Source organism: Jaculus jaculus, chromosome 13, assembly GCF_020740685.1.
Source record: "Jaculus jaculus isolate mJacJac1 chromosome 13, mJacJac1.mat.Y.cur, whole genome shotgun sequence".
Taxonomy (NCBI): Eukaryota; Metazoa; Chordata; class Mammalia; order Rodentia; family Dipodidae; genus Jaculus; species Jaculus jaculus.
Window position 1 is genome coordinate 16,078,901 of NC_059114.1, and position 23,965 is coordinate 16,102,865.

At 45.0% G+C, this 23,965-nt stretch overlaps 1 protein-coding gene across 8 annotated transcripts in view; it reads left to right on the top strand.

Annotated features, from left to right (window-relative positions):
• Cit (citron rho-interacting serine/threonine kinase) overlaps window positions 1-23,965 on the top strand; it is a 226,811-nt gene that overhangs the window by 107,750 nt on the left and 95,096 nt on the right. For all 8 annotated transcript variants that reach the window (XM_045132089.1, XM_045132091.1, XM_045132093.1 and 5 more), the window contains 6 exons: window positions 8,980-9,085; window positions 10,016-10,159; window positions 11,657-11,776; window positions 18,220-18,390; window positions 18,660-18,710; window positions 21,274-21,327. In XM_045132089.1, the coding sequence (XP_044988024.1) occupies window positions 8,980-9,085; window positions 10,016-10,159; window positions 11,657-11,776; window positions 18,220-18,390; window positions 18,660-18,710; window positions 21,274-21,327 (646 nt within the window). The remainder of the gene's footprint in view (window positions 1-8,979; window positions 9,086-10,015; window positions 10,160-11,656; window positions 11,777-18,219; window positions 18,391-18,659; window positions 18,711-21,273; window positions 21,328-23,965) is intronic.

Below are 23,965 nucleotides of genomic sequence, written 5' to 3' on the forward strand. Positions count from 1 at the left end.
TAAAGCCAGGTGCACAGAGCGGCGCATGTGTGGAGTTCATTTGCAGTGGCTGGAAGCCCTGATATGCTCACTCTTGTTCTCTATCTCTGTGCTTGCAAATAAATAAATAAAATAATTTAAGGAAAAGCAGAATCACAAGTAGCTATACTTTTATGAATGACATGTTTTTTTTTTTTTTTTTGCAAAGGAATTTGAGCTACCCATTTAAATGTTTCGATTCGTCTGGAACCCTCTGGTGGTGCTGTGTATATATGGCATTGCATATAGATATGTACAGGTGTGTTTATGTGTGTGTGTCTGGACAGACTCAAAAACTCTAGGACAGATGTCTCCACATCACTGTCCATTGAAAGGGCTTTTAAAGATAGCTCATAAAATTCACAACGGATATTCTTGAAAGCTAATGTATTTTTAGAAATAGAATGCTGATAGCTTCTGAAAAAAATTTTTTTTTTGTTAGCACCATGTTACATCTTGCAGTTTTGTACATTTTTAGTGCCTTTGGCCACAGTGAAGGTGGGACCCTGAACTGAGCTAGGTCTGATTTTTCCTGTTTCAGCATTGAGCCACCCTACTCTTGGCTAGCTCCCCAATGTCTGTGACTGGTGGTCTGTGAGTTGGCAGAGTGCCAGCTTCCTCAGGGACTAGATGGGTGGCTTGACGTTTATACACTGCCCTTAGCCATTTGCCGATCTGGAGATTTAGAGATTGCCCAATACGTGTACTGGCTTGTAGGATGGAAGTACACCTGGTATTCTCTTTAGATTTGGAGTGTTTGGTTATTAGCTTTATTCAGGGATTTTCCTTACTTATGTATTTTTATTCCTTACTTAAGTATTTATAGACACATCATTGGGAAAATTGCATCTTAACATTCTTTTTTTGTTGTTGTTGTTGTTGTTGTTTGTTTTTTTTTTGAGGCAGGTTCTCACTGTAGCTCAGACTGACCTGGAATTCACTGTGTAGTCTCAGGGTGGTCTTGAACTCACAGCGATCCTCCTACCTCTGCCTCCCAAGTGCTGTGATTAAAGGCATGTGCCACCATGCCTGGCTTAACATTCTGTTTTTTGCTTAAGTGTTTGAGGTTTCATGTAAAAGAATTTTGAGGTCATATCTAATGTTTTTTTTTTTTTAAAGATTTATCTTATTTTATTTTTATTTATTTGAGAGAGAGATACCCAGAAAAAGGCAGGTAGATAGAGAAAGAGAGAATGGATGTGCCAGGGCCTCCAGCCACTGCAAATAAACTCCAGATGCATGCTCCCCCTTTGCATCTGGCTTACATGGGTCCTGGGGAGTCACACCTGGGTCCTTTGGCTTTGCAGGCAAGCACCTTAACCACTAAGCCATCTCTTCAGTTCTTTAATACATATTTGTACTTTATTTGAGAGAGAGAGAGAAAGAGAAAGAGGCAGAGAGGGAGAGTGGGCGCTCCAGGGCCTCTAGCCACTGCAAATGAATTCCAGACACATATGCCCCCTTGTGTATCTGGTTTATGTGAGTCCTGGGGAATCAAACTGAGGTCCTTTGGCTTTGCAGGCAAAGCCTTAACTGCCTCTAATATATATTTTTTCTCATTTTTTATTAACATTTTCCATGATTATAAAAAATATCGCATGGTAATACCTTCCCTCCCCCCTGCCTCTAATATATTTTTAAGCAAGCATGCTCTCTTAGCTGCAGAGGCATCAGCCAACCCCACAGCCCCCATGTCTCGTACCATCGCCTCTCAGTGCTCCTTGGGCCTCTGTAATTATAAAGCAGATGTATGTATTGGGAAGAGATGTTAATTTCAGAGTAAATTTTTCTAGAAAATAGAAGCTGGGGGGGGGGGGAAGGAAAACCCAAACTTGGCTTCATGCTGGAAGAGGCAGCAGTGCGGTGTGTGGGCAGGCTGCTGCATGCACCCGCTGCTCACAAGCGCTGCTTCTCTCCTTGGGGACAACCGGCTGTGTGTCTGCGATGTGGCCAGGAGGAGTAAGCAAGCAGCGTGTGGGCAGGCTGCATGTTCTTTTATTAGCAGCTCATTGTGCTGCATTTCATCCAGCCCAGAGTGTGAACCGGTCTGGCCCTGCGATATCCTTCCCGTTTAATTCCCCCCTGCTCCCAGAGCCACTGCGCAGCGGAGGGAGAGTGGCTTCTGTGTATATATAGGTGGTACTGTTTCTGGGAGGTGGGTGGGCCAGTCTGGCTTGTGGATGTTTTGGGGTCCCCTGGCTCTCCTGAGCTAAGCCATATAGATAGGTGTTGCTTTACTGTACATGTCCCACACTCCTCTTCCTGGGTCCTAACCCCCTGAACATGTACAGAAGTCTCGTGGGTTTGTCCATCCAGTCAAGAAGGAGCGGACCGCAGACACCTCCACTTCGGGCACTTTCCTGCACCCACAGGCAAGTAGGATAGGAGTTGTGTAGGGGCCGCAGGGTCAGCTGTGTTTATCCCAAGTGCCACACAGGTAATAATGCTCACCTCAGGATTGCAGAGGGTGGGGTAGCCTGTGACGCATGAGCACTGCGCCCGGCCCATTGTTTGCACATTGTTTCCCACTACGCAGACCAGACCCTCTCTTAAATTCTGTCTTCCATGTGGTCAGGAACTGTGACCCCCTCTATGCTATAACTTCTACAGCAAGGTTTCTTAGCTGGGCACTATAAACTTTCTGGGCTGGATAGTTCCTGAGGGGTGTCCTGTGTGGAGTAGGCTGTTGAGCATGTCTCTGCCTTTTACCCATGCCGTGTTAACCACAGCTGCCATCACAAAACAAAGAATGTAGCTGGGCGTAGTGGCACACGCCTTTAATCCCAGCACTCGGGAGGCAGAGGTAGAAGGATTGCTGTGAATTCGAGGCCACCCTGAGACTCCATTGTGAATTCCAGGTCAGCCTGGGCTAGAGGGAGACCCTACCTCAAAAAAAAAAAAGTTTCTAGACATTGCTAGATGTCTGCTGGACGTGAAATTGCTCCTGATTGATAACCACTGAGTAGGAACTGCTCAGCAAGACCAAGAGGAACCTAAAACACATTCTCTCTTTCTCTCTTTCTCTCTTTCTCTCTCTCTCTCTCTCTCTCTCTCTCTCTCTCCCTCTCCCTCTCCCCCCCCCACCCTCTTTTCCTCACTCCATGTACACACAAACATATTCTCTCACCTGAGAAGTTGGTCAGAGCTATTTGTTGAAAACTAAGGTTTTTGTGAAAAAAAGAACTCTCAGAAGACTCCTTAGCAAGTAGACTTCCATCCCATTGCAAGTCAGTAATCACACATTGCATTGCTGCAATTCTATATCATATGACCCCTGCCATGACCTTAGCATTTGGATCTGACATGCTGTACAGAGGTTTTGTTTGTTTGTTTGAATACTGAATGCAAGAATAATACCAGTCTTTAATTCATACTATGCTTGGAACTGGTGCATGTTAGCAAACTCTCAGATGCTTGAAGAATGAAGACCTGTGTGAATGGTGTGGTAGCTGTCAGGTCAGTTTGGATGGACCCTTTCGAGCTCTGATTTATATTACAGTCAGTTCTAAGACAATGCCATCATCAGCCTCAATTTGCTCTCAGGTGGCCAGTGAAAAATCTTAGGAAGACAAGTGAATTGTAGTAATATTTCAGCACATCTGTTGGACTATGTGCAAGTATTCCATAAGAGATGCTCGTCTTGAGCTTGCCACTGGTGCTAAGAGTTGAGTTGCCTTTAGTGTTGTAAGAAAAATAGTGAGGCTAGAGAGATAGCTCGGTGGTTAAGGTGCTTGCCTGCAAAGCCTAATGCCCCAAGTTTGTTTGCAGTGGCTGGGGGCCCTGGTGTGCTCATTCTCCCCCCCACCTGCCTGTCTCTCTCCCTCCCTCTGTCTCTGTTTGTGTATAAATAAATAAATTTTAAAAAGTCTTTTAAAGAATAGAATGTAAGTATTTTGAGCCCTATTTAGTATATTTAGTTTGTAGAAATTCATGGACATGGTATTTTTAAATTGACTTAGAAAGTTGGGCACTGTGGTATATGGCTGTAATCCTGGCCCTTGGAAGGCTGAGGGAGGAGGACTGTGAGTTTCAGGCCAGTTTAGTAAGTTCCTGACTCAAAAACAAACAAACAAAAATCCGAAAACAAACAAACAGAGACTTAGAATAGAATAGATCTCACGTAGAAGCTGGCAGTGATGGCACACGTTTAAGCCCAGTGCTCAGGAGGCAGAGGTAGGAGGATCACCATGATCTCAAGGCCACACTGATACTAAATAGTGAATTCCAGGTCAGCCTGAGATAGAGTGAGACCCTACCTTGAAAAACCTAAAAAAAAAAAAAAAAAAAAAAAAAAAAGGAATAGTCACACAATCATTGTCTGGCACTTGTGCTACCTTGATTTGTGGCCCACTATGATTAATGTTGAAGCAGAGTCCCACCCAAACAGTGACCAGTATCAAATGGCCTAGCTCAAAGAGCCACACAGAACCCAGTGCCTGGGAGGTCATGCTATGAGGCGCTTGGAATGTCTGGACTCTAGAACACAGGCACTTTCTTCTAATTACCACTACGGTTCCCAGTGCTCACCGTCCATCCTAACCGCTCGAGAGTTTAATAAAAATGACGCCGCCAGGTGGACTCCTAGTCTGTGTGCGCAGATGGAATTGGTCTGTGTGGGCCTTGCGTGGAGTATTGGTTTTAGGCTCTCCATCTCCAGGTGATGCAGCCAGTCTGAGGACCAGGAAATTTCCTGAAGCTGCCATGGTCTCTCCCCTCCGTCCTCCAGCCCTCGTCCTTCGGCCCCATTACTGTTTAAGCAGTTGTTGCTACAAGCCTAGTTTAGTCATAGCATTCTTACCCGAGCTTTTTTTAGATGTGATTTTTATTTATTCTAAAAAAAACACACACGTTTTCCTTTAGTATATTTATTCTGAAGCGCTCTTAATTGCTGTACTTAGAACTTCTAAATAGCCAGTGTTTGTCAGGCATCAAAATAGCAGAATGAGGGAGCTGGACCTGGGGTGAGGAGGAGGCTGTCACATGTCTCCTGTGAGTGCTGGCTGCACATCTCCTCCATTCTGGGCCCCATTAACGAGTGACCTAGAAAGTTTTTTTATTTTTTATTTTTTGGTGAATAAGCAATCTGTTTTGTACCCACACCAGCACACTTTCAACATTAATCTCTGCTGGTGCCTGCCCTCCATGTGTCATAAGTTTTGTGAGCCATATCCCACTCACCACAAACTGATGTGATTCTTCTCCTAAACGGGTGCCTGTTTAGTGCTCCGCACAAGGAACCATGGTGCCCTCCCTGACACTTGCCATGTGAGTTGACTTGGTGATGTACGGGTGACCCTTGGTTACCGAAGGACCAGGGCTCATCCCTTCCTCCTCAGGTGGCCTAAGTCTTGTTTTTCCATTGCTGCAGATGAACTCCAGATGTGTGTGCCACTTTGTGCATCTCTGGCTTTCGGGTCCTGGGGACTTGAACCCAGGCCACCAGGCTTTGCAAGCAAGTGCCTTTAACCACTGAGTCATCTCTCCAGCCTCTAAGTCTGATTCTCTAGCCCACCTTCCTAGAGCCATCAGGAACAAAGGAAGCTCAAAGCCACCCCAAGCAATTCATGTCATCTATGAGTGGAAAGGAAGTATGCCTCTGTGTGTGTGTATGTGTGTGTGTGTGTGTGTGTGTGTTGGCTAGAAAACAGGCTTATGAGAGGTGCTAAAATTTCTAGCCCAACATGAAGTTTTTTTTAAAAAAAGATTTATTTCTGGATTTCAATCCCGTTGCCCATTTCTATGAATAATCCCCCTTAGTCTCAATGTGAATAATAGCGCCAAGCACATTCAGCCCCCTGAGTTACCATTTCAACTGTTTGAGGCCTGTGAGGCAGGTGCTGTTTGCAGAGTTACATGGCTAGTAATAAAAATGACAGTGGTCGTGGCAATGGTTGACATTTATTGAGCCTTGGCAATATGCCAGGACTGTGCTTAAGGCTTTAAATGCTATCTCAATTGTTACAAGGACTCCAAAGAAGGTTGGGATTTAGCTCCATTTTTCAGATGAGGAGACTGAGGTTCAGCAAGGTCACATAGCTCTTAAGTGCAGAGGTCAGGTTTTGAATAGAGCAGCGTGACTGGGTGTTGTATGTCACTTGGCTTCCCTACAGTGAGAGGTTTCACTGGACACTATCCCACCAGCCCTTGTCATTGGGGCTTATAGCTGCAGTGAGAGAAGGGCATTTTGCACTGCTGCAGGGAGCTGACCTCTTTTAGGCAGGGAAGTAGTTTGGAGCAGCAGAAAACAGAACTTTCACCTGCTGGGAAGATCCTGGTGCTTCACTGGTAACCAGCTCCCGCAGTCTTGTTGCCAAGGCAACGAAGATGGGACTCTGGGGGCAGTGGTGGACTCCTCCACGTCCCTCCGCGCACAAGAACCTTTGCTTTGCCCTTCCCTCACCTAGCAGCGCTTGTACTGACGAACACCGCCCCGGATGGGAGCTCTTGAACTCCATGCACAGTAAACGGCTTTGAGGGATGAGGCTCCATGCATGTGCGAGGGAACGCCCATCCTGTGGGACAACATCCTTCTAGTCCATTTCTTGGATGCCCTTTTATAGTATTACTATTATTTTTTGTTCTGTTTTCTGAGGTACATCAGACTGGTCCCACTCCCTCAGCTCTCTGTTGAGACTGATAGAAACCGCTTATCAACCAGTAGGTTCCTTGACCTCCCTGGGCCTCAGTTTCCTATCTGTAACACAAGGTAATAAATCCTGTCTGCCTCAAGGAGTTGTTTGGGGAATAGAGAGGTCGAGTGTGCTTGGCATTCAGAGGAACCAGGTGTATGACCAGAGCTCAGTATGTGTGTGAGTCTCATGTTGACGCTGTCATGGGTCACCATAAACATAGTGACCTAAGAGAAGGCAAACTCGTTGTCCTGCAGTTCTGGGGTTCCAAAGCCCAAGATGGATTTAACTGGGCCCCTGGGCACCACTTGACCTTGTTTTTTGTTTTTAGTCCAGATGAAGCTGTCTTTGGCCTGGAGGCTTTGAGGAAAGAAAAATTCTCCTGGCTTTTCCTAGCTCCGAGAGTCCGAGTGTCTGCCTGCATTTGGTGGCTTGTGACTCTGTCCTCTAAGCTCGTAGCATCGCTTCTTAAAACCACCAGCTCTGGCCTGGGGTGAGGCTTAGTGTGTAAAGCAGTGGCTGTACCCGGGTTTGGATCTACAACCCCCACATGAAAGCTGGATGCAGTGGAGTAAGATCTGTAATCCCAGAGAGCCCCCAGCAAGATGGGAGGCATAGATAGGAGAACTTGCTGGAAGCTTGATGGCCTGATGATTGCAGAGGTAAACAGTGAGAGCCCCCGCCTCAAAAAAGGTGGAAAGCAAGGACAGACACCCACGGTTCTCCTCTGACCTCTGTGTGTGTGTGTGTGTGTGTTGTGGCACACACACCAGATAAAAGCAAACAAAAACGGCTGGAGAATGGCTTAGTTGTTAAGGCACTTGCCTTTGAAGCCAAAGGACCCGGGTTTGATTCCACATAAGCCAGGTGCACATGGTGGCACATGCATTTAGAGTTTGTTTGCAGTGGCTAGGGGTCCTGGTGTGGCCATTCTCTTTCTGTGTCTCTAATACATAAACAAAACCAAAACTTGGACTTTGTGCCATGGTCACCCCTGTCTCCTTCATTTCTATGCCTGCATCATATGAAGCCTTTCGTGATTACATTGGACCTGTTCAAGGGCTCCAGGAGAGTCTCCCCATCTCAAGATCTTTAACTTGATCACAACTTCCAAGTCCATTTTGCTGTGTTTGGTAACATCTTTATAACTTCAGGACACAGGCATGTTTGGGAGAAGGAGTAAAGACATTATTATATTTGGCTCACTGTTTTAAGTGTGTGTGTGTGTGTGTGTGCGCGCGCGCACGCCGTATTGTGTTATATTTGGCTCACTGTTATAAACATTAGTACATGGGTGTGTATGTGTGATAATGTGTGAGTGAGGATATAAATGTACCATGGTGTAGGTGGAGGTCAAAGGGCAACTTTGAGGTGTCCTTGTCTTCAGCCTCATTTGAGACAGGGTCTTTCTTTGTGTGCTGCTCCATTTCCCATGCTACCTGGCTCAGGAGCTTCCAGGGAATTCCTTCTCTGCTCACCTTTTCACCATAGGCCTGCTGGGATTACAGATGCCTGCCATGTCATCTGAATTTATGTGGGTCTGGTAATCTGAATTTTACGAATGTTTACACAGCAAGGATTTCATCCACTAAACCGTCTACTCAACCCCACATTGGCTATTCTTAAAAATGAAATGGGGGCTGGAGAGTTAGTTCTGTGATTCAGATGCTTGCCTGCAAAGCCTAAGTACCTACGTTTGATTCTCCAGTACCCATGTAAAGTCAGATCTACTAGGTGGCACATGCTTGTGGAGTTTGTTTTCAGAGGCTGGAGACCCTGGCCTATCCATTCTCCCCACCGCCCCCCAAATAAGTAAATAAATTTAAAAGGATTATAGTCTTGAGGGGGTGCTTCATGGTGGCAAGGGAAAGCATGGCATGAGCAGAGACTGGACATCACCTCTGCCACAGCAGGTGGTGACTACAGCAGGAAAGTGAGCTAAACACTGGAAAAGGGAATCTGGCTGTAACACACCCATAGAGCCCACCCCAACAACACACATACCTCCTCCAGCCAAGGATCCACCTCCCAAGTTGCCAGGAGCTAGGTACCAAGCACTCAGAACACGAGTGTATGGGGGACATGTGACTCAAACTACAAGGTCCACTTGAATTTGCACTAGATCTCCCAGATCTACCTGCTTCCAGAATCTTCTCTTCCACCTCCTTACCTAATGGCTTTGATGTCATTAGATGTTGCTTGAGGGAACTTGGCTGGTGGCTGCAGAGGGCTGGCAGGTCCAGCATTCACAGCGCAGTTTCCAAACACAGGTCCTGGGCCCCTGGGCACCACTTGACCTTGTTTTTTGTTTGTTATTTTTATTTGCATCCAGGTCTGTTGTGTCGAGTCTGGACTCCCCTGCCAAGACTAGCTCCATGGAAAAGAAACTTCTCATCAAAAGCAAAGAGCTACAAGACTCTCAGGACAAGTGTCACAAGGTATTTATCTCCACAGTCGGCCTCCGTCCTTGCTCCAAGATCCTCCCATCAATAAATGCCGAGGGATCCGCCGGGGGCCGCTGCTGGCGCTGCGCCTCCTGATCCGTAGAGAGCGAGGTGTGTTGCCTCCCTCGCCGTCGAAGTCGCGCCTTCAGCAGCTCAGAGGGAGATGAATTCGGGCCTAGACATTGCCGTAAATCTTTTAACTCTTAACCAGAGGAGGCCCTGGATTTAAAACAAACGGCCCGTTTCTCAGCATGACCCAGCCTGATGTCTGCTGCTTCCGGCATGTGGCCTGGGTCCTCACCTGTGGCTGAGACGCATCCTGTCCGCTTTGAGTGAGGCGAAGTCTCTCTTCCTACCTAGTCCTTAAAACTTAACTCCTGCTTATGTCACTGCAGCCACTGTGTTGATTATACGCCACGTCTCTTAACACTCACTGCTCCTGCCCAGAGGCACCTCTCTGGAAACTTAATAAAAGCACTGCTTGCCTGGGACTCCTAAGAGTACAGACGAATAATTATCTCATTGTCCTGTCCTGGATTTGTCCTCTAGATCTTTGCAAGGCGATGGGGGGGACCAAGATGGATTTGGGATAAAATTAAAGTGACATCTATAAAAACCAAATCAAACCAAACCAAACAAAAAACCAAACAGGTGAGATGTGATGGTGGCTTCTTTGCTAACTGGGTTAGAGAAGTGATCAAGTGTGAAGCGGGACTTGGATGAGAGGAGTGACCTAGCGTTTGGTGACTGTCCTTTCGAAGAACTGTGCTCTCCAGGGCGAAGAAACAATGGTATTTCCATCCCAACTCTTGGCGACCTAGCGGTAACCCAGGCCACCAGGTGGTCTCAGGGGCTGCTTGAGATTTGATTGCCCCCGAGAACCTGCTTGGGGCCCCCCTTAACCTGTCGATGTGTTTATTTCAGATGGAGCAGGAAATGACCCGGTTACATCGGAGAGTGTCAGAGGTGGAGGCTGTGCTTAGTCAGAAGGAGGTGGAGCTGAAGGCCTCCGAGACTCAGAGATCCCTCCTGGAGCAGGACCTTGCCACCTACATCACAGAATGCAGTGTGAGCCTTCCCCAAAGCCCCCTTCCCTCGGAGGAGGCACTTCCTGTTGTGTGTGTCTCATCCTGTTTCATGACAGCTTCATGAGGCACATCACAGCCAATGGCAGAGAGTAGAGAGAGAGAGAAAGGACAGAGAGACAGAGGACAGAGAGAGAGAGGGAGTAGAAAAGCAAGATCCGTGATTGGCAGAGCAGCATGAGCTAAGCGTGCCATCCTGGAGAGATGGGGCTGGACTCCTTTCTAGCCAGAAGCCCAGAGGGACTGCTGGCATCACAGAGCCTGGAGATGGGAGTCAGCTGTCACTGCAGCCATCTGCAGAGCGTCCTGACATCTCCTGTCCCAACCTCTCTGATCTACATTGCGTTTTACAGGATCGGCCTTGGGAACCAAACTTCCAAATCTGTACAGGAAAACACAATTCAAATCTGTCTGAGATCAATTTTTTTTTTTTTTTATTCCCTACAAGCTGTGTAGTGAAAATTCAGCCTTTGAAACCCAGACCCTCTGTCATTATTTACCATGTGACTTTCATTTTTCCTTTTTCCTTTTTCCTTTCCTTCACAAGCGTAGACTGTCTTCTCCATTGTCTCGTGAACTTTTTCATTCAGGTGTGTTTTATTTTAATGTGCCAAATTAAACAGTCTTAAGGAGTTGAATCACACATTTATGAAGTTTTTTTTTTTTTTTTCCTTTTACAAGGGAGAGGAAATCTATAGAACGTGGCTGATTAAGAATAACTGCTATGCTTCCATTCCAGACTTGGCTGCCTGTCAGTGGTGGGTGAAGTGATTCGGCTGTGTGTTTCAGATATGTATTAGTGCCACTGAAGCATTGAGGGAAACTTAAGTATGACAGGTGCCCAAGAAAAGTTAGTCAGGAGATGCAGATAATCCGGCAAAGTTTTTACATGACGCTTGGCTAGGAGATGAAACGGGCGTATACACTTCCGACCCTTTATTGTTTTTATTTATTTTTATTTTTATTTTTTGAGGTAGGGTCTTGCTCTAGCCCAGGCTGACCTGGAATTCACTATGTAGTCTCAGGGTGGCCTCGATCTCATGGCGATCCTCATACCTCTGCCTCCCAAGTGCTGGGATTAAAGGTGTATGCCCCCACGCTTGGCTCAGGCTCCTTAAATATTGATGTTTATTATCGTGGAAAGCACTAGGTAGCCCTCGACGAGGCGGTTGTCATGGCTAAGGGATCTTAATGATTTTTAGTCCTGAACCTACAAGTAAGCGCCTGCCAGGATAGGCAAGTGGTGCCAGGCAAGGGGCCGGTGGAGTCCCAGGCTGGACTCATGAGGCCGCGGAGCTTGCGATGACGTTTCTTGCACGAGAGGTTTTTACAGGATGAAAACTGGAACCGGCAACCAGCTGGGAGTTGTCAACTTTGGTCTGTCACCCGAAGCTGAAGCGGCTTGCGGTTCTCTTAATGAGTCTTTTCAACCCGAGCAGGATCCACGGGGCGTGCCCATTAAAATGTTTGCTTTCCGTAGAGCTTAAAGCGAAGTTTGGAGCAAGCACGGATGGAGGTGTCCCAGGAGGACGACAAGGCCCTGCAGCTTCTCCATGACATCAGAGAGCAGAGCCGAAAGCTCCAGGAAATCAAGGAGCAGGTATGACCCCCCTCTCCCCCCGCTCAGAATAAAGGGGCTGTGCAGTTCACTTGGACCATGCATTTCATCTGTATTTGAGAGACAGGTGGGGAGAGAAAGGTAGGGGCAGGGAGGGAGCAAGAAAGGTATGTAGATCACTTGGAAACTTGAGATCTCCTAGGACTTCTATACCTCATCCAGAACTTGCTTGTTCCAGCTCCTTCTGATGTCTGTACCTCATAGTGTATCCATGGTTTTTAATAGAGAACAAGAGTATGCACACTTCAGCCTATGGAACAAACCTGGTCCGCCACCTATTTCCTGTGGCTCACGAGCTAAGAATGGTTGTTACACTCTGAAACAATTAGGAAAAAAAAATCAAAAGGGAAATCCTTGTGTGACATGTGAACATTTAATAAAGTTCATGTCTCAGTTTGCATAAAGTTTTGTTGGCACAGAGCCATGCTTACTTATTACTGTACCAGTCACAGCAGCTTTCTGCTTCTGAGGCAGAAGTGAGCCGATGTCACAAAGACAGTGTGCCCTGCAAAGCTACAGTGCCTACTCTGGCTTTTTGTAGGAAAAGTTTGCCAACTCCTGCTTCGGATGATTCAAAAGGAAATTAAGTTGTTTATTTTTTTTTTAATAACTTTTCAGCTGTGTTTTACATTTTTGGGAGAGCTCAAGATCATTCATAGTTTTATTTATGTAATATGTATATATATTTCATATATATGAGAAAAGCTTGAGTGGTTCATACCAATCAGAATCAATACAACATATACAAGTATATGTAGTATACATATACTGTGTATCCAGAACAGAGAATAGAGACCTTTAAAAAGCCAACTTCCCTCCCTCCCTTTCTAAAAGGGTTTTCTTTTTAGATGCCTCATTTTTTTATATTGCCTCATTGTTTCCTTTTTAGCTTGGATTTTTTTTTTTTTTCTATCTTTTGAAGAAACTAAATAGAAGCTTTAATGAAGACATGGTGATGAGTAATTGGAGAGCTGAATTATCAGCTGCCAGGCAACTCCCATTCACTTTAGGAAATCTGCTGGGAACAGTGCTGGGAATGAGCATTTTCATAGCTGGTAGCACAGACTCCGCCATCTCGGGGACACAAGTGCAAGGAACTACAAATAACCTGATCCCCCGAGAACTCTTTGTTTTTCTTTTGCCTTTAAAATTTTTTTTCTGTTTATTTATTTACTTATCTGAGAGAGTAAGAGTGAGAAAGAGGCTGATAGAATGGGCACGCCAGAGCCTGTAGCCACTGGAAACAAACCAACTTGTGCATCTGTCTTATGTGGATATTGGGGAAGTGAGCCTGGGTCCTTAGGCTTTGCAGGTTAGTGCCTTAACCGCTAAGCCATCTCTCCAGCCCACCTCTGGTACTCTTTAAAGGAACAGTGATTATCTCTGGGGGCTTGTTGGCATATTGTATTTATCATCTTAATATCTTAAAAACGATAGGCTAGGGCTGGAGAAATGGCTTAGAGATTAAGGCACTTACCTGCAAAGCCTAAGGACCCAGGTTCACTTCCCCAATATCCACATAAGCCAGATGTGAAGCCAAAGGGCCCAGGTTCAATAAATTCCCCAGGACCTACGTAAGCCAGATGGACAAAGTGGCGTATGTGTCTGGAGTTTGTTTGCAGTGGCTGGAGGTCCTGGTGCAACCATTCTTTCTCTCTCCAATAAATAAATAATGCAATATTTAAAAAATGATGGGTTAGTATCCTCCTGCTGGATAAGAATGTTGTACTAAATGTACATGCGAAACTGTCTAAGTGGGCGATCAGGTCTTTGAACGATCCGTCCGCAGAGATTGTGAAGGGTGTGCATGTGCACTTTGAGAAGTCTGCTTGACAGGTGTCTCATCCCGTTTCCTCAACATTGTTTTTCACCCTGGAAGCTTCAGGAGATAGGATTCTTTTTCTCTCATTAGTTCAGCATGTTTGGAAATCTTACTTCTGGGGACTTCCGGGGGAAGTGAAAGCTGCATTTGGCCACCAGAGGGCGCAGCAGCTGGTGTCCATGAATTCCATAGAATTAGAATCACCAGGACGTTTTGAAAAGCTACTTGCTGTTGGTTGAATTCAAAGAAACATCTCTCATGATTCATTGCAGTTGGCATGCATGTCGAGTTGTAGATTTAATGACTCCTAAAAGGTCCATCAGGGGAGATAAAACTTGTCAATTTTGGGGTTTCATTTCTCATTGATAAGGATATATTAAAATGACTAGTACATTTTGTGAGAGCAGATGTTTATAGACCGGAACATTTTTATTTATCTTTTAATGTTTTAAAGATTTATTTTTATTATTAGACAGAGAGGGAGATTATGTACACCAGGGCCTCTAGCCACTGCAAACAAACTTTAGATGCATGTGCCACTATGTGCATCTGGCTTAGATGGGACCTGGAGAATTGAACCAGGGTCCTTAGGCTTCACAGGCAAGTGCTAAGCCATCTCTCCAGCCCCAATTTTTTTTTTTTTTTTTTTTTTTTTGGTTTTGTGAAGAGGGTTTCACTCTCGTCTAGGCTGATCTGGAATTCACTCTGTAGTCTCAGGGTGTCCAGCCCAACTTTTAATGCTTATAGCAGACATGGATCTCCCAGATTTAGGATTCTCTTCTCTTGCTTTCAAAAGTTAAATTTCTGTAGAACTATTTATTTTTAAAACTCCATTCTGTCTTTACCCAGCTGGTCCTCATAGAGTATTTGGGTTTGGTGTAAAATAACACCCAGCAGCCTCCTGTGATAGTTCCTTTCCTACAGCACAAAAGCGAGCGCAGATTCTTCTCAGGAAGGGAAACGGGTGTGAGTGACACCCAAGCCAGCCATTTGTGTCTCCAGGCTTCTGGGTGAATAGGGCCACAGCCTCCACGTCCTCCTGGCAAAGGTGTCGAGCTCCCTTCACAAGACTGGCTTCCCATCAGCTATCAGAGTTGTCCCTGGCTCCCCATTCTCACCCCTGAACTCATGCCCACAAGTCCTTACGTGCTGAGATGTGACTGGGCTCTCTGCATTCTCCTGAAGCAGGGATTTGCTTAGCTGTTGTACTTACAGGATTTCCTTGATGTCTCCATCGTGATGGAAGACAAATTGGATGTCGTCATCTTCCCATGGTGCTGTCAGCTCGGGAAAGGGAGATGTTGGGGTGGAGAGCCAGGGACAGAGGCTTTGTCCTTGTTCGTGGGAAAAAAAAAAAATCACAAAAATTATATTCTGCCAGGCGTGGTGGCGCACGCCTTTAATCCCAGCACTTGGGAGGTAGAGGTAGGAGGATCTCCATGAATTCGAGGCCATCCTGAGACTACATAGTGAATTCCAGGTCAGCCTGAGGCTACAGTGAGACTCTACCTGGAAAAAACAAAAAGAAAAAAGGAAGTTCCTTTCTCACTTTTATTATTGGCGGAAACATTAGTAGAGGATGAAAAGGGAGCTTGGGGACAAAAGATGTCTAAGACCTTCTCTTGGCTCCTTGCTGTCTTCACAGTTGGGGGTTCATGCAAGTAGGCCTGGGCACAGAGGACCACTGTGTGTTTAAGATGCCACAGTAATGACACAAAGTCACGTGTACATAGCTGACATGGGAAAAGAAATTTGGGTAAAAATGAATTTAAAAACTGGGTAAAGGGTTGGGGAGATGGCTCAGTGGTTAAAGGCACTTGTTTGTAAGCCTTGATAGCCCAGGTTCGATTTCCCAGTTCCCACATAAAACAAGATGCACAAAGTGGCATATGCATCTGGAGTTCATTTGCAGTGGCAAGAGGTCCTGGTGTACCCATTATTTCTTTCTCCTTATAAATAAATAAAAATATTTAAAAAATTTAAAAGTGGGTTAAATATGTAATATTTTATACTTAATATAAAATATTAATTTAAACTGATATTTTACATACTATTTAAATATTTTCTCTTTTTCAATAAGGCTTTGCTATGTAGCCCAAGCTGGCTTTGACCTTGGAGTTCTCCTGCCTCAGTCTCCCAAGTGCTGGGATTATAGAATTTGCCACTATGTCTGGCTCAATTTTTCTTAACTTCAAAATGAAAAATTGAACTTTTTTTTTTTTTTCCCCAAGGTAGGGTCTCACTCTAGCCCACGCTGACCTAGAATTCACTTTATAGTCTCAAGTGGCCTTGAACTCATAGCTATCCCCCTACCTCTGCCTCCTGAGAGCTGAGGTTAAAGGTGTGCAACACCATGCCCGGCTGAAAAATTGAACTTTTTGATCATAAGTATTGTTTTTATAGGTAATACTCAGGTTTTTGCATTCACATGTCTATAGTCTTAAAGCATAATGATAGAGAAATGTATGAGTGTGTGTTTTGTTTTTAAGACAGGTTCTCATGTAGCCCAGCTGTAGCTGAGGATGACCTTGAACTCGTGTTCTTCCTGCCTTCTCCCCAAAAGTGCTGGGATTACAGGCATGCATCACTATGCCAGGCTCTTGTTTTTTTTTTTGTTTTGTTTTGTGTTTTGTTTTTCTTTTTTCTTTTAATGGAATAAAGGCTAAAGACAGGCCCAGTGCCAAGAACCTTGAAAGTAGGGTCTAGAAAACCCCCAAGTAAAGTACGTGCTGTTGATTAAGAGTCCTGCTGCGCTCTGAGAGTGAGCCGCTCAAGGCTCTGTCTCTTCACGTCGCTGCTTGGTACGCCCCCTAGGAAGCCCATGGGCTCGTCTAACCTGCGTTGACCAGTGTGCTGTTGGGTGGGAGGGATTGCTCCCATGTCTGGTTCGAGTATCTGTCCCCTCCCCCCTACCGTGATGATACAGGGAGAGTATGCAATGATGTCACCTCCTCAGTGCCTACTGGGGATTATGTGTTACAGTTAGATCAAAGGTGTACCCAGTACCCTGCTATTAAAATATATATATATATGTAGGGCTGGAGAGATGGCTTGGCCATTAAGGAGCTTGCCTACAAAGCCTAAGGTCTTAGGTTTGATTCCCCAGGGCCTACGTAAGCCAGATGCACAAGGTGGAGCACGTGTCTGCAGTTCATTTGCAGTGGCTGGAGGCCCGGGTGTGCCCATTTACCCCTTTCTCTCTCTCTGCCTCTCATAAATATTTAAAAATATGTGAACTGCTGGGAGTGTAGCTCGTGGGTCGAGCATTTGACCAGCAGGTGCAAAGCCTTCAGTCTGATCCCAGCCAGAAAATGAAACAAAACGAAGCATGAAATTTCATTGTATTGATTAGACAACTCCCCAAAAAATCATTGCTTCATCGACACCTCACCAGTCTCCCCCCTTCTTTTCCTTTTGGTAGGGTTTCACTCTAGCCCAGGCTGACCTGGAATTCACTCTGTAGTCTCTGGCTGGCCTCAAACTTAGTGATTCTCCTATCTCAGCCCCAGATTAAAGGTGTGTGCCACCACGCCCGGCTTCACCAGTCGTTTTTTTTTGAGAGAACAGGCCTCAGAGATGTTACTGTATTTTATGAATGTCGGAACAAGCTTGACTTAGTGCCTTGTTCTTGGCATTTTGTAACTCCCTCCTCCTCGGTCACTTTGAATTAGATGAATGCTTATTCTCATCCTTAGCCTTGATTTTCCTATTGAGGAGCATTTTCATGCTCAGTCTATGTTTTTAAGATCACTGCTTTTTCTGCTGGTAAACCTTGTCATGTTGTGGTGGTGGGGAGACAACCCCTTGATTCCAATGTTCTGTTTTGATATTAAAATTTATTTTGGGAAAAACTGAGCTCTTTGGATCTCTTTAAAGGTTTTGCTCCAGGGAACAAGATAATTCTTTCCTGAGAGGTTTTTTTTTTTTTTTTTCCTCACAAGTTGTTCTGTCCTGAGCCCAGTCAGTGTCTTGTGAGCCTTCCAAATTTCAGGGTGACTTGCACTGCAAGAGCGATGTGAAGTTCATCCTTCCATTTTGAGCCCAGAAAATTAATGGTGAGAAACTGACAATGATGAGTCTCACCTTCCCAGATGCGTTCCGCCGAGATTTCCAATTACCCTCTGGTGCGGTCTGAAAGGTTAATTTTAAAACTAGTACCATGTCTAATTGCGTTAGGAGCACATGACTTCCAAAGGACAAATCGACAGAAATGATTACCCTTGGAGAAGAGTGATGCCTAAGCAGTTTATCTTCGTTTAAAGCACGTCCCTTGCGGCTCTCCTGCTTGTGCCTCGGGGCTCTGTGCACGTTACGTGGTGGTGTTGGCTCAGAGGAGCTTCTGATCGGCACGCGTGTCTCCAGTGCCTCTTCTACCAGAAAGCAATTTCAGATTTAATATTCTTCCTTCCTCATCTCCCGACGGTCCTCCCTTTTGCCTGTGCCGCCTCTGTCTATGTCTGCGTGTCTGTCCTCACCCCTCTTCCCCCAACACACATCTTTCTCCGTGGTTGATCTACGCCCATCCTCACCACCTGTCTTTTGTTCGGGGACACTCCAGAGTTCATCTTTCTTCCTGTTTGCCTGCCCCCTCCCCCTCACTCAGGAGTACCAGGCTCAGGTGGAAGAAATGAGGCTGATGATGAATCAGTTGGAGGAGGACCTTGTCTCGGCCAGAAGACGGAGCGATCTCTACGAGTCTGAGCTGAGGGAGTCTCGGCTTGCTGCCGAAGAATTCAAGAGGAAGGCCAGCGAGTGTCAGCACAAGCTGATGAAGGTAGTCCGCTCCTGTCGCCGGGGGCCTCTGGGGCACAGTCATGAGTGATGCCCGCTAGGTGCAAGGCTGTGCCAGCCTCACGGGTGTGGGCTTGAGACACCAGGATGCCTCAGAACCCTTCTGCTCTTGGTTCACAGAAGATTACATTGTTACTGCTTATTCTTACTTTGGCCACAGAGGCCGAGAAAGTGAAGCCTTTGGCAGTGTTGTTTGTAAGACTTTTTGGGGTGGTCAGGATTTTCTACCATGTTGTGTCTTTTCACTTACAGGCCAAGGATCAAGGAAAGCCTGAAGTAGTAGAGTATTCCAAACTTGAGAAGGTGTGTTTTTTGTGATTGGGTTTGCTGTTTGAAGTGGATGTCATTCATTTATTCACTTGCTTATTTCTGCATGTGTTTGTGTGTGGTGTGCATGTCTGTTTGCCTGTATGTTTGTGAGAATGTGTGTGTGCAGATGTGCCCGGAAGCCAGAGGTCAGGTGTCTTCCTTAATTTTTACCTACTTTTAATTTACTTATCTATTTTTACTTTTTAAAATTTAAAGTGCTAGTAGAAACAATGCTTTCTTCATATAATGCTTTTAAATTTATTTTAATTAATTAATTAACTATTTTTGATGTAGGGTCTCACTGTAGCTCAGGCTGACCTGGAATTCACTCTGTAGTCTCAGAATGGCCTTGAACTCACAGCGATCCCCCTACCTCTGCCTCCCGAGTGCTGGGATTAAAGGTGTGTGCCACCATACTCAACTCATATAATTAAAAAAAATATTTATTATGTACTTGTAAGCAGAGAGAGAAACAGAGTGAGAAAGGGAGAGTGAGAGAATGGGTGTGCCAGGGTCTCTGCCACTGCCAATGAACTCCAGATACATGTGCCACCTTGTGCATTTGAATTTACGTGGGTACTGGGAAATTGAACCCAGATCATTAGGCTTTGCCAGAGATGCTTCAACCGCTGAGCCCTCTTTTCAGCCTCACATTATTATTATTATTATCATCATTATTATTTTTTTTTTTACTTTATTTCGAGGTAGGTTCTCACTTTAGCCCAGGCTGACCTGGAATTAACTGTGTAGTCTCAGGTGGTCTCGAACTCATGATGATCCTCCTACCTCTGCCTCCCGAATGCTGGGATTAAAGGCGTGCACCACCACGCCTGGCCCTCATCTTCTTTTTTGAACACAGCACCTCTCACTGAACGAAGAGCTTACTGATCCAGCTAGACTAGGGAGCCGGCGAACCCCAAGGATTCTCCTGTGTTTGGCTCCCTGTCACTGGGAATCCAGGCGTATGTCACTATGCCTGCTCTTTCATGAATGAGACCTTCATGTTTTCACGGCAAGCCCTTTACCCACTGAGCAATCTCCCATCCCTGGACAGAGTTAAAACGTTAAATATCAAACATTAACTATCAGTGGCCAGTCATTGATTAAGAATGCTTTTGCAATGACTTAAGAGTTCCTCTGGGTTTATTATAGGATGTTTATCATTTATTATTGTTAATTTTGGTGCTGGGGACTGACTAGGCATGCACTCTGCCTTTCATCTATGCTCTAAGCCCCTCCAGGTTTATTTTGATGCTCCATTTCTGAATGCCATGTCTAGTCTAGCTTCAGCTGTGGTTCTAAAAGAGACAAAAGATATGTATTTTGGGCTAGAGGGATGGCTTAGTGGTTAAGGTACTTGCCTGTAATGCCAAAGGACCCAGGTTTGATTCCCCAGGACCCATGTAAGCCAGATGCACAAGGTAGTGCATGTGGCTGGAGGCCCTGGCATGCCCATTCTCTCTCTTTTCTCTGCTTCTTTAAAAAAAAGATATGAATTTCTTTCTTTCCTTCCTTAAAAAAATTTTTATTTTTATTTATTTGAGAGAGAAAGAGGCAGAGTCTGGGGAGGGAGAGATAGAGAGAATGGGTACACCAGGGCCTCTAGCCACTGCAGACAAACTCGATGCGTGCACCACCTTGTGTATCTGGGTTATGTGGGTCCTGGGGAACCGAGCCTAGGTCTTTTGGCTTGGCAGGCAAGTGCCTTAACCATTAAGTAATCTCTCCAGCTCCCCCTTTTGTAGGTGGAGCCTCATGTAAATCATGTTGGCCTTGACTTAGCTTTGTAGCCCAGGGTGGTCTTGAACTTGTTTTGTAGCTGAGGCTAGCCTTAAATTCCTGATCCTCCTGACTTCACCTCCTAAATACTGGGATTACAGGTATGTGCTGCCATGCCTGGCTGAAAGAAACTTCTTTTTCGGAAATGTTTTAAACAGCTGGGTGTAATGGCATACTCCTTTAGTCCCAGCACGTGAGAGGCTGAGGTAGGAGGATGTCTATGAGTTCAAGGCCAGCCTGAGCCCACAGAGTGAATTCTAGGTCATCCTGGGCTAGAGTGAGACTCTGCCTTGAAAAATATATTTTCAAAAAGTCTTTATTTATTTGCATGGGGGATATGTGTGTGTAAGCCATGGTTTGTTGCTGCTGCAAATGAATATCCTTCCTGCTTTAAGTGGTTGGCTGGGGAATTGAACCCAAGGCAGAAGGCTTTTTAAGCAAGCACCTTTAAATGCGAAACTATCTTCCCACCCTCTTAATTTTTTTCCCCCATATTTCCTCACATAAGCCTGGACACTTAGTAAAAACATATATGAACATTCTTATCATGTTAAGGCACTGGGCATCCTCGATTCTCTTTTTGGACGCTTACACGTTGCTAGTCCAAACAGTGGCAGTTTGTCCTGGGCTTCTCTGCCAGGCCAGTGTCCTTTCTTGCCATCAGTAGGCTCTAGGAAGTGAAGCCTAGGATGCCATGTGACCTTGAGGAAATAGGACTGAGCCCCAGGTAGCAAGACTGACTTGTCCTTTTGCTTTCTTTCTGGAATTGTGGTGATAGATCAATGCTGAGCAGCAGCTCAAAATCCAGGAGCTCCAGGAGAAGCTGGAAAAGGTAAGACTGAGGGTACTTTTCAGAGACTGCCTCCCCCCCACACACCCGGTTCCCACATCCACAGACCTTTCTTTGCTCTGTCCCATGGCAGTGAGATGAAAGAAGCAGAATTAGCTGTCCTAGCACGGAGGGAAATGAAGTAAACCCGAATATATATATATTTTTTTCTTCCTCTTGCAGTGTGTCAGCAGTGTGTGTGTGTGTGTGTGTGTGTGTGTGTGTGTGTGTTTATTGAGGTGGGGTCTCACTGTAGCTCATGATGACCTACAATTCACTATATAGTCTCAAGCTGGCCTTGAACTCTTGGCAATCCACCCACCTCAGTCTCCCCAGTGCTAGCAGTGTTTATTTTTAAAAATCAAGCTTTGTAAGACTCTGAAGTAAAAGTTCTAATTATGCTACGACAGAACCCACAGGGTGGCTTCTTATGCGTGGGAGAGTGGCAGGCCCCCATTTTTCTCATTTGTAGGAGAAACTGGGGCCTGTACCTTGCCAAGACTGCTTCTACTAGATACAGCCCTGCCCTGCCTGGGGGCTGTCTGAGGATCCCTGGAGGTGTCATGTGGTTATGGAAGGGGTGGGTAAAGTTTGTGCTAATGACCCAACAAAAAGAAAGTTACTGGTTTACCCTGCTCCAATTTTACAAAGGTGTAATGGACCAAAAAAAAAAAAAAAAAAGTATGTATTTATGGTGTACAATGTGATGTTTTGATACATGTGTACAACTGTGAAATGATTAGGCTAATTAACCTCCATCACTTCCCTACTTCCTGTTTTGTGGTGAGAAAGTTGTCAGGTCCTCCCTTCATTTGCACACTAGAAATGCTTAATGAACAGGCAGAGAAAATATGGTTTGGGTCGTGACTTCCACATCAGAATGTTTGTGTGTGTGCTTACTCGTTAGTTTAATAAAGACACATTTTACCTCTTTTTTTTTTTTCCCCCTGTGGTAACACATGGCATTAAGTTTCCATTTTAGCTATTTATTTTTTAAAATTTTATTTTTAAAAACTATTTTTGTTTATTTACTTGCAAGCGAGAGAGAAGAGAGAAAGACAGAGAGAACGGGTGCACCAGGTCCCCCGGCTGCTGCAGACGAACTCCAGATGCACGGGCCACTTTGCATCTGGTTTTATGTGGGTACTGGGGAATTAAACCTAGGTCATTAGGCTTTATGGGCAGGCACCTTAACTTCAGATCCATCTCTCCAGCCCCCATTTTAGCTATTCCTAAGTATACAGTTTAGTAGGGTTAATTACATTCACATGGTTGGACGATAGACCCCTGTAAATTTTTCAACTTTTAACATTGAAATTCTCTACTTCTCGAACATCAATTTTCTCTCAGTTTAAAAATGTTTTATTTAATTATTTGAGAGAGAGAGGGAGAGCAACAGATAGATAATGGATGCAACAGGGCCTCAAGCCACTGCAAACAAACTCTAGACACATGTGCTACCTTGTGAATCTTGCTTTACATGGGTCCTGGGGAATATAACTGGGGTCCTTTGGCTTTGCAGTTAAGTGCCTTAACCACTAAGCCATCTCTCCAGCCCATCAATTCTCTTTATTTAACTAAAATATTTAAAATTAACTAAAAAGTAAAAAGATGAGTTTTTCTGTTACATTTTAATGCCCAGTAGTGAATGGCTCTCCCCTTTGGCACAGTGTATGTCTTAGAATGGTTTTCTTATGATCTCTGATTTTTAAGTGTTTCTATCTCTCTCTCTCTTTTTTTTTTTTTTTTTTTTGGTTTTTCGAGGTAGGGTCTCACTCTAGCCCAGGCTGACCTGGAATTCACTATGGAGTCTCAGGGTGGCCTCGAACTCATGGCAATCCTCCTACCTCTGCCTCCCAAATGCTGGGATTAAAGGCGTGCGCCACTACGCCTGGCTTATCTTTTTTTTTTAAATATTTTTTTGTTTGTTTATTTTTATTTATTTGAGAGCAACAGACAGAGAAAGAGGCAGGCACAGAAAGAGAGAGATAGAATGGGTGCACCAGAGCCTCCAGCCACTGCAAACAAACTCCAGACGCGTGCGCCCCCTTGTGCATCTGGCTAACGTGGGTCCTGGGGAATCGAGCCTTGAACCAGGGTCCTTAGGCTTCACAGGCAAGCGCTTAACTGCGAAACCATCTCCCCAGCCCATAAATGTTTCTTTCTTTTTGAGACATGGGCTTTCTATGTACCCCTGATTGGCCTCGAACTTTAACCTCTTAACTCAGTCTCCCAAAGTGTTGGTGTTACAGACGCACACACCACCATAATGGCTCCACTCATTAATATTTTAAGTTAAAGATCTATGAGGTTGTCTGTCCCATGAACTCATATGTTACCTGTATGACTCTAAGAGCTGTAGTGTGTGAAGATCCCAATTAAAATTAATGAATACAAAAATTAAGAGAGTTAGTTGTCTCTCTCTCTCTTTTTTTTTTTTGAGATAAGGTTTCACTCTACCCCAGGCTGACCTGGATTCACTTTGTAGTCTCAGGGTGACCCCAAGCTCATGGAGTTCCTCCTACCTCTGCCTCCATGCCTGGCCACTTTTTTTTTTTTTTTTTAAATAATTGTAGATTGGTGAAATTACTACACTGTGTGTGACTATTAAACTCTTTGAAAGGTATTTACTTGTCTGGTT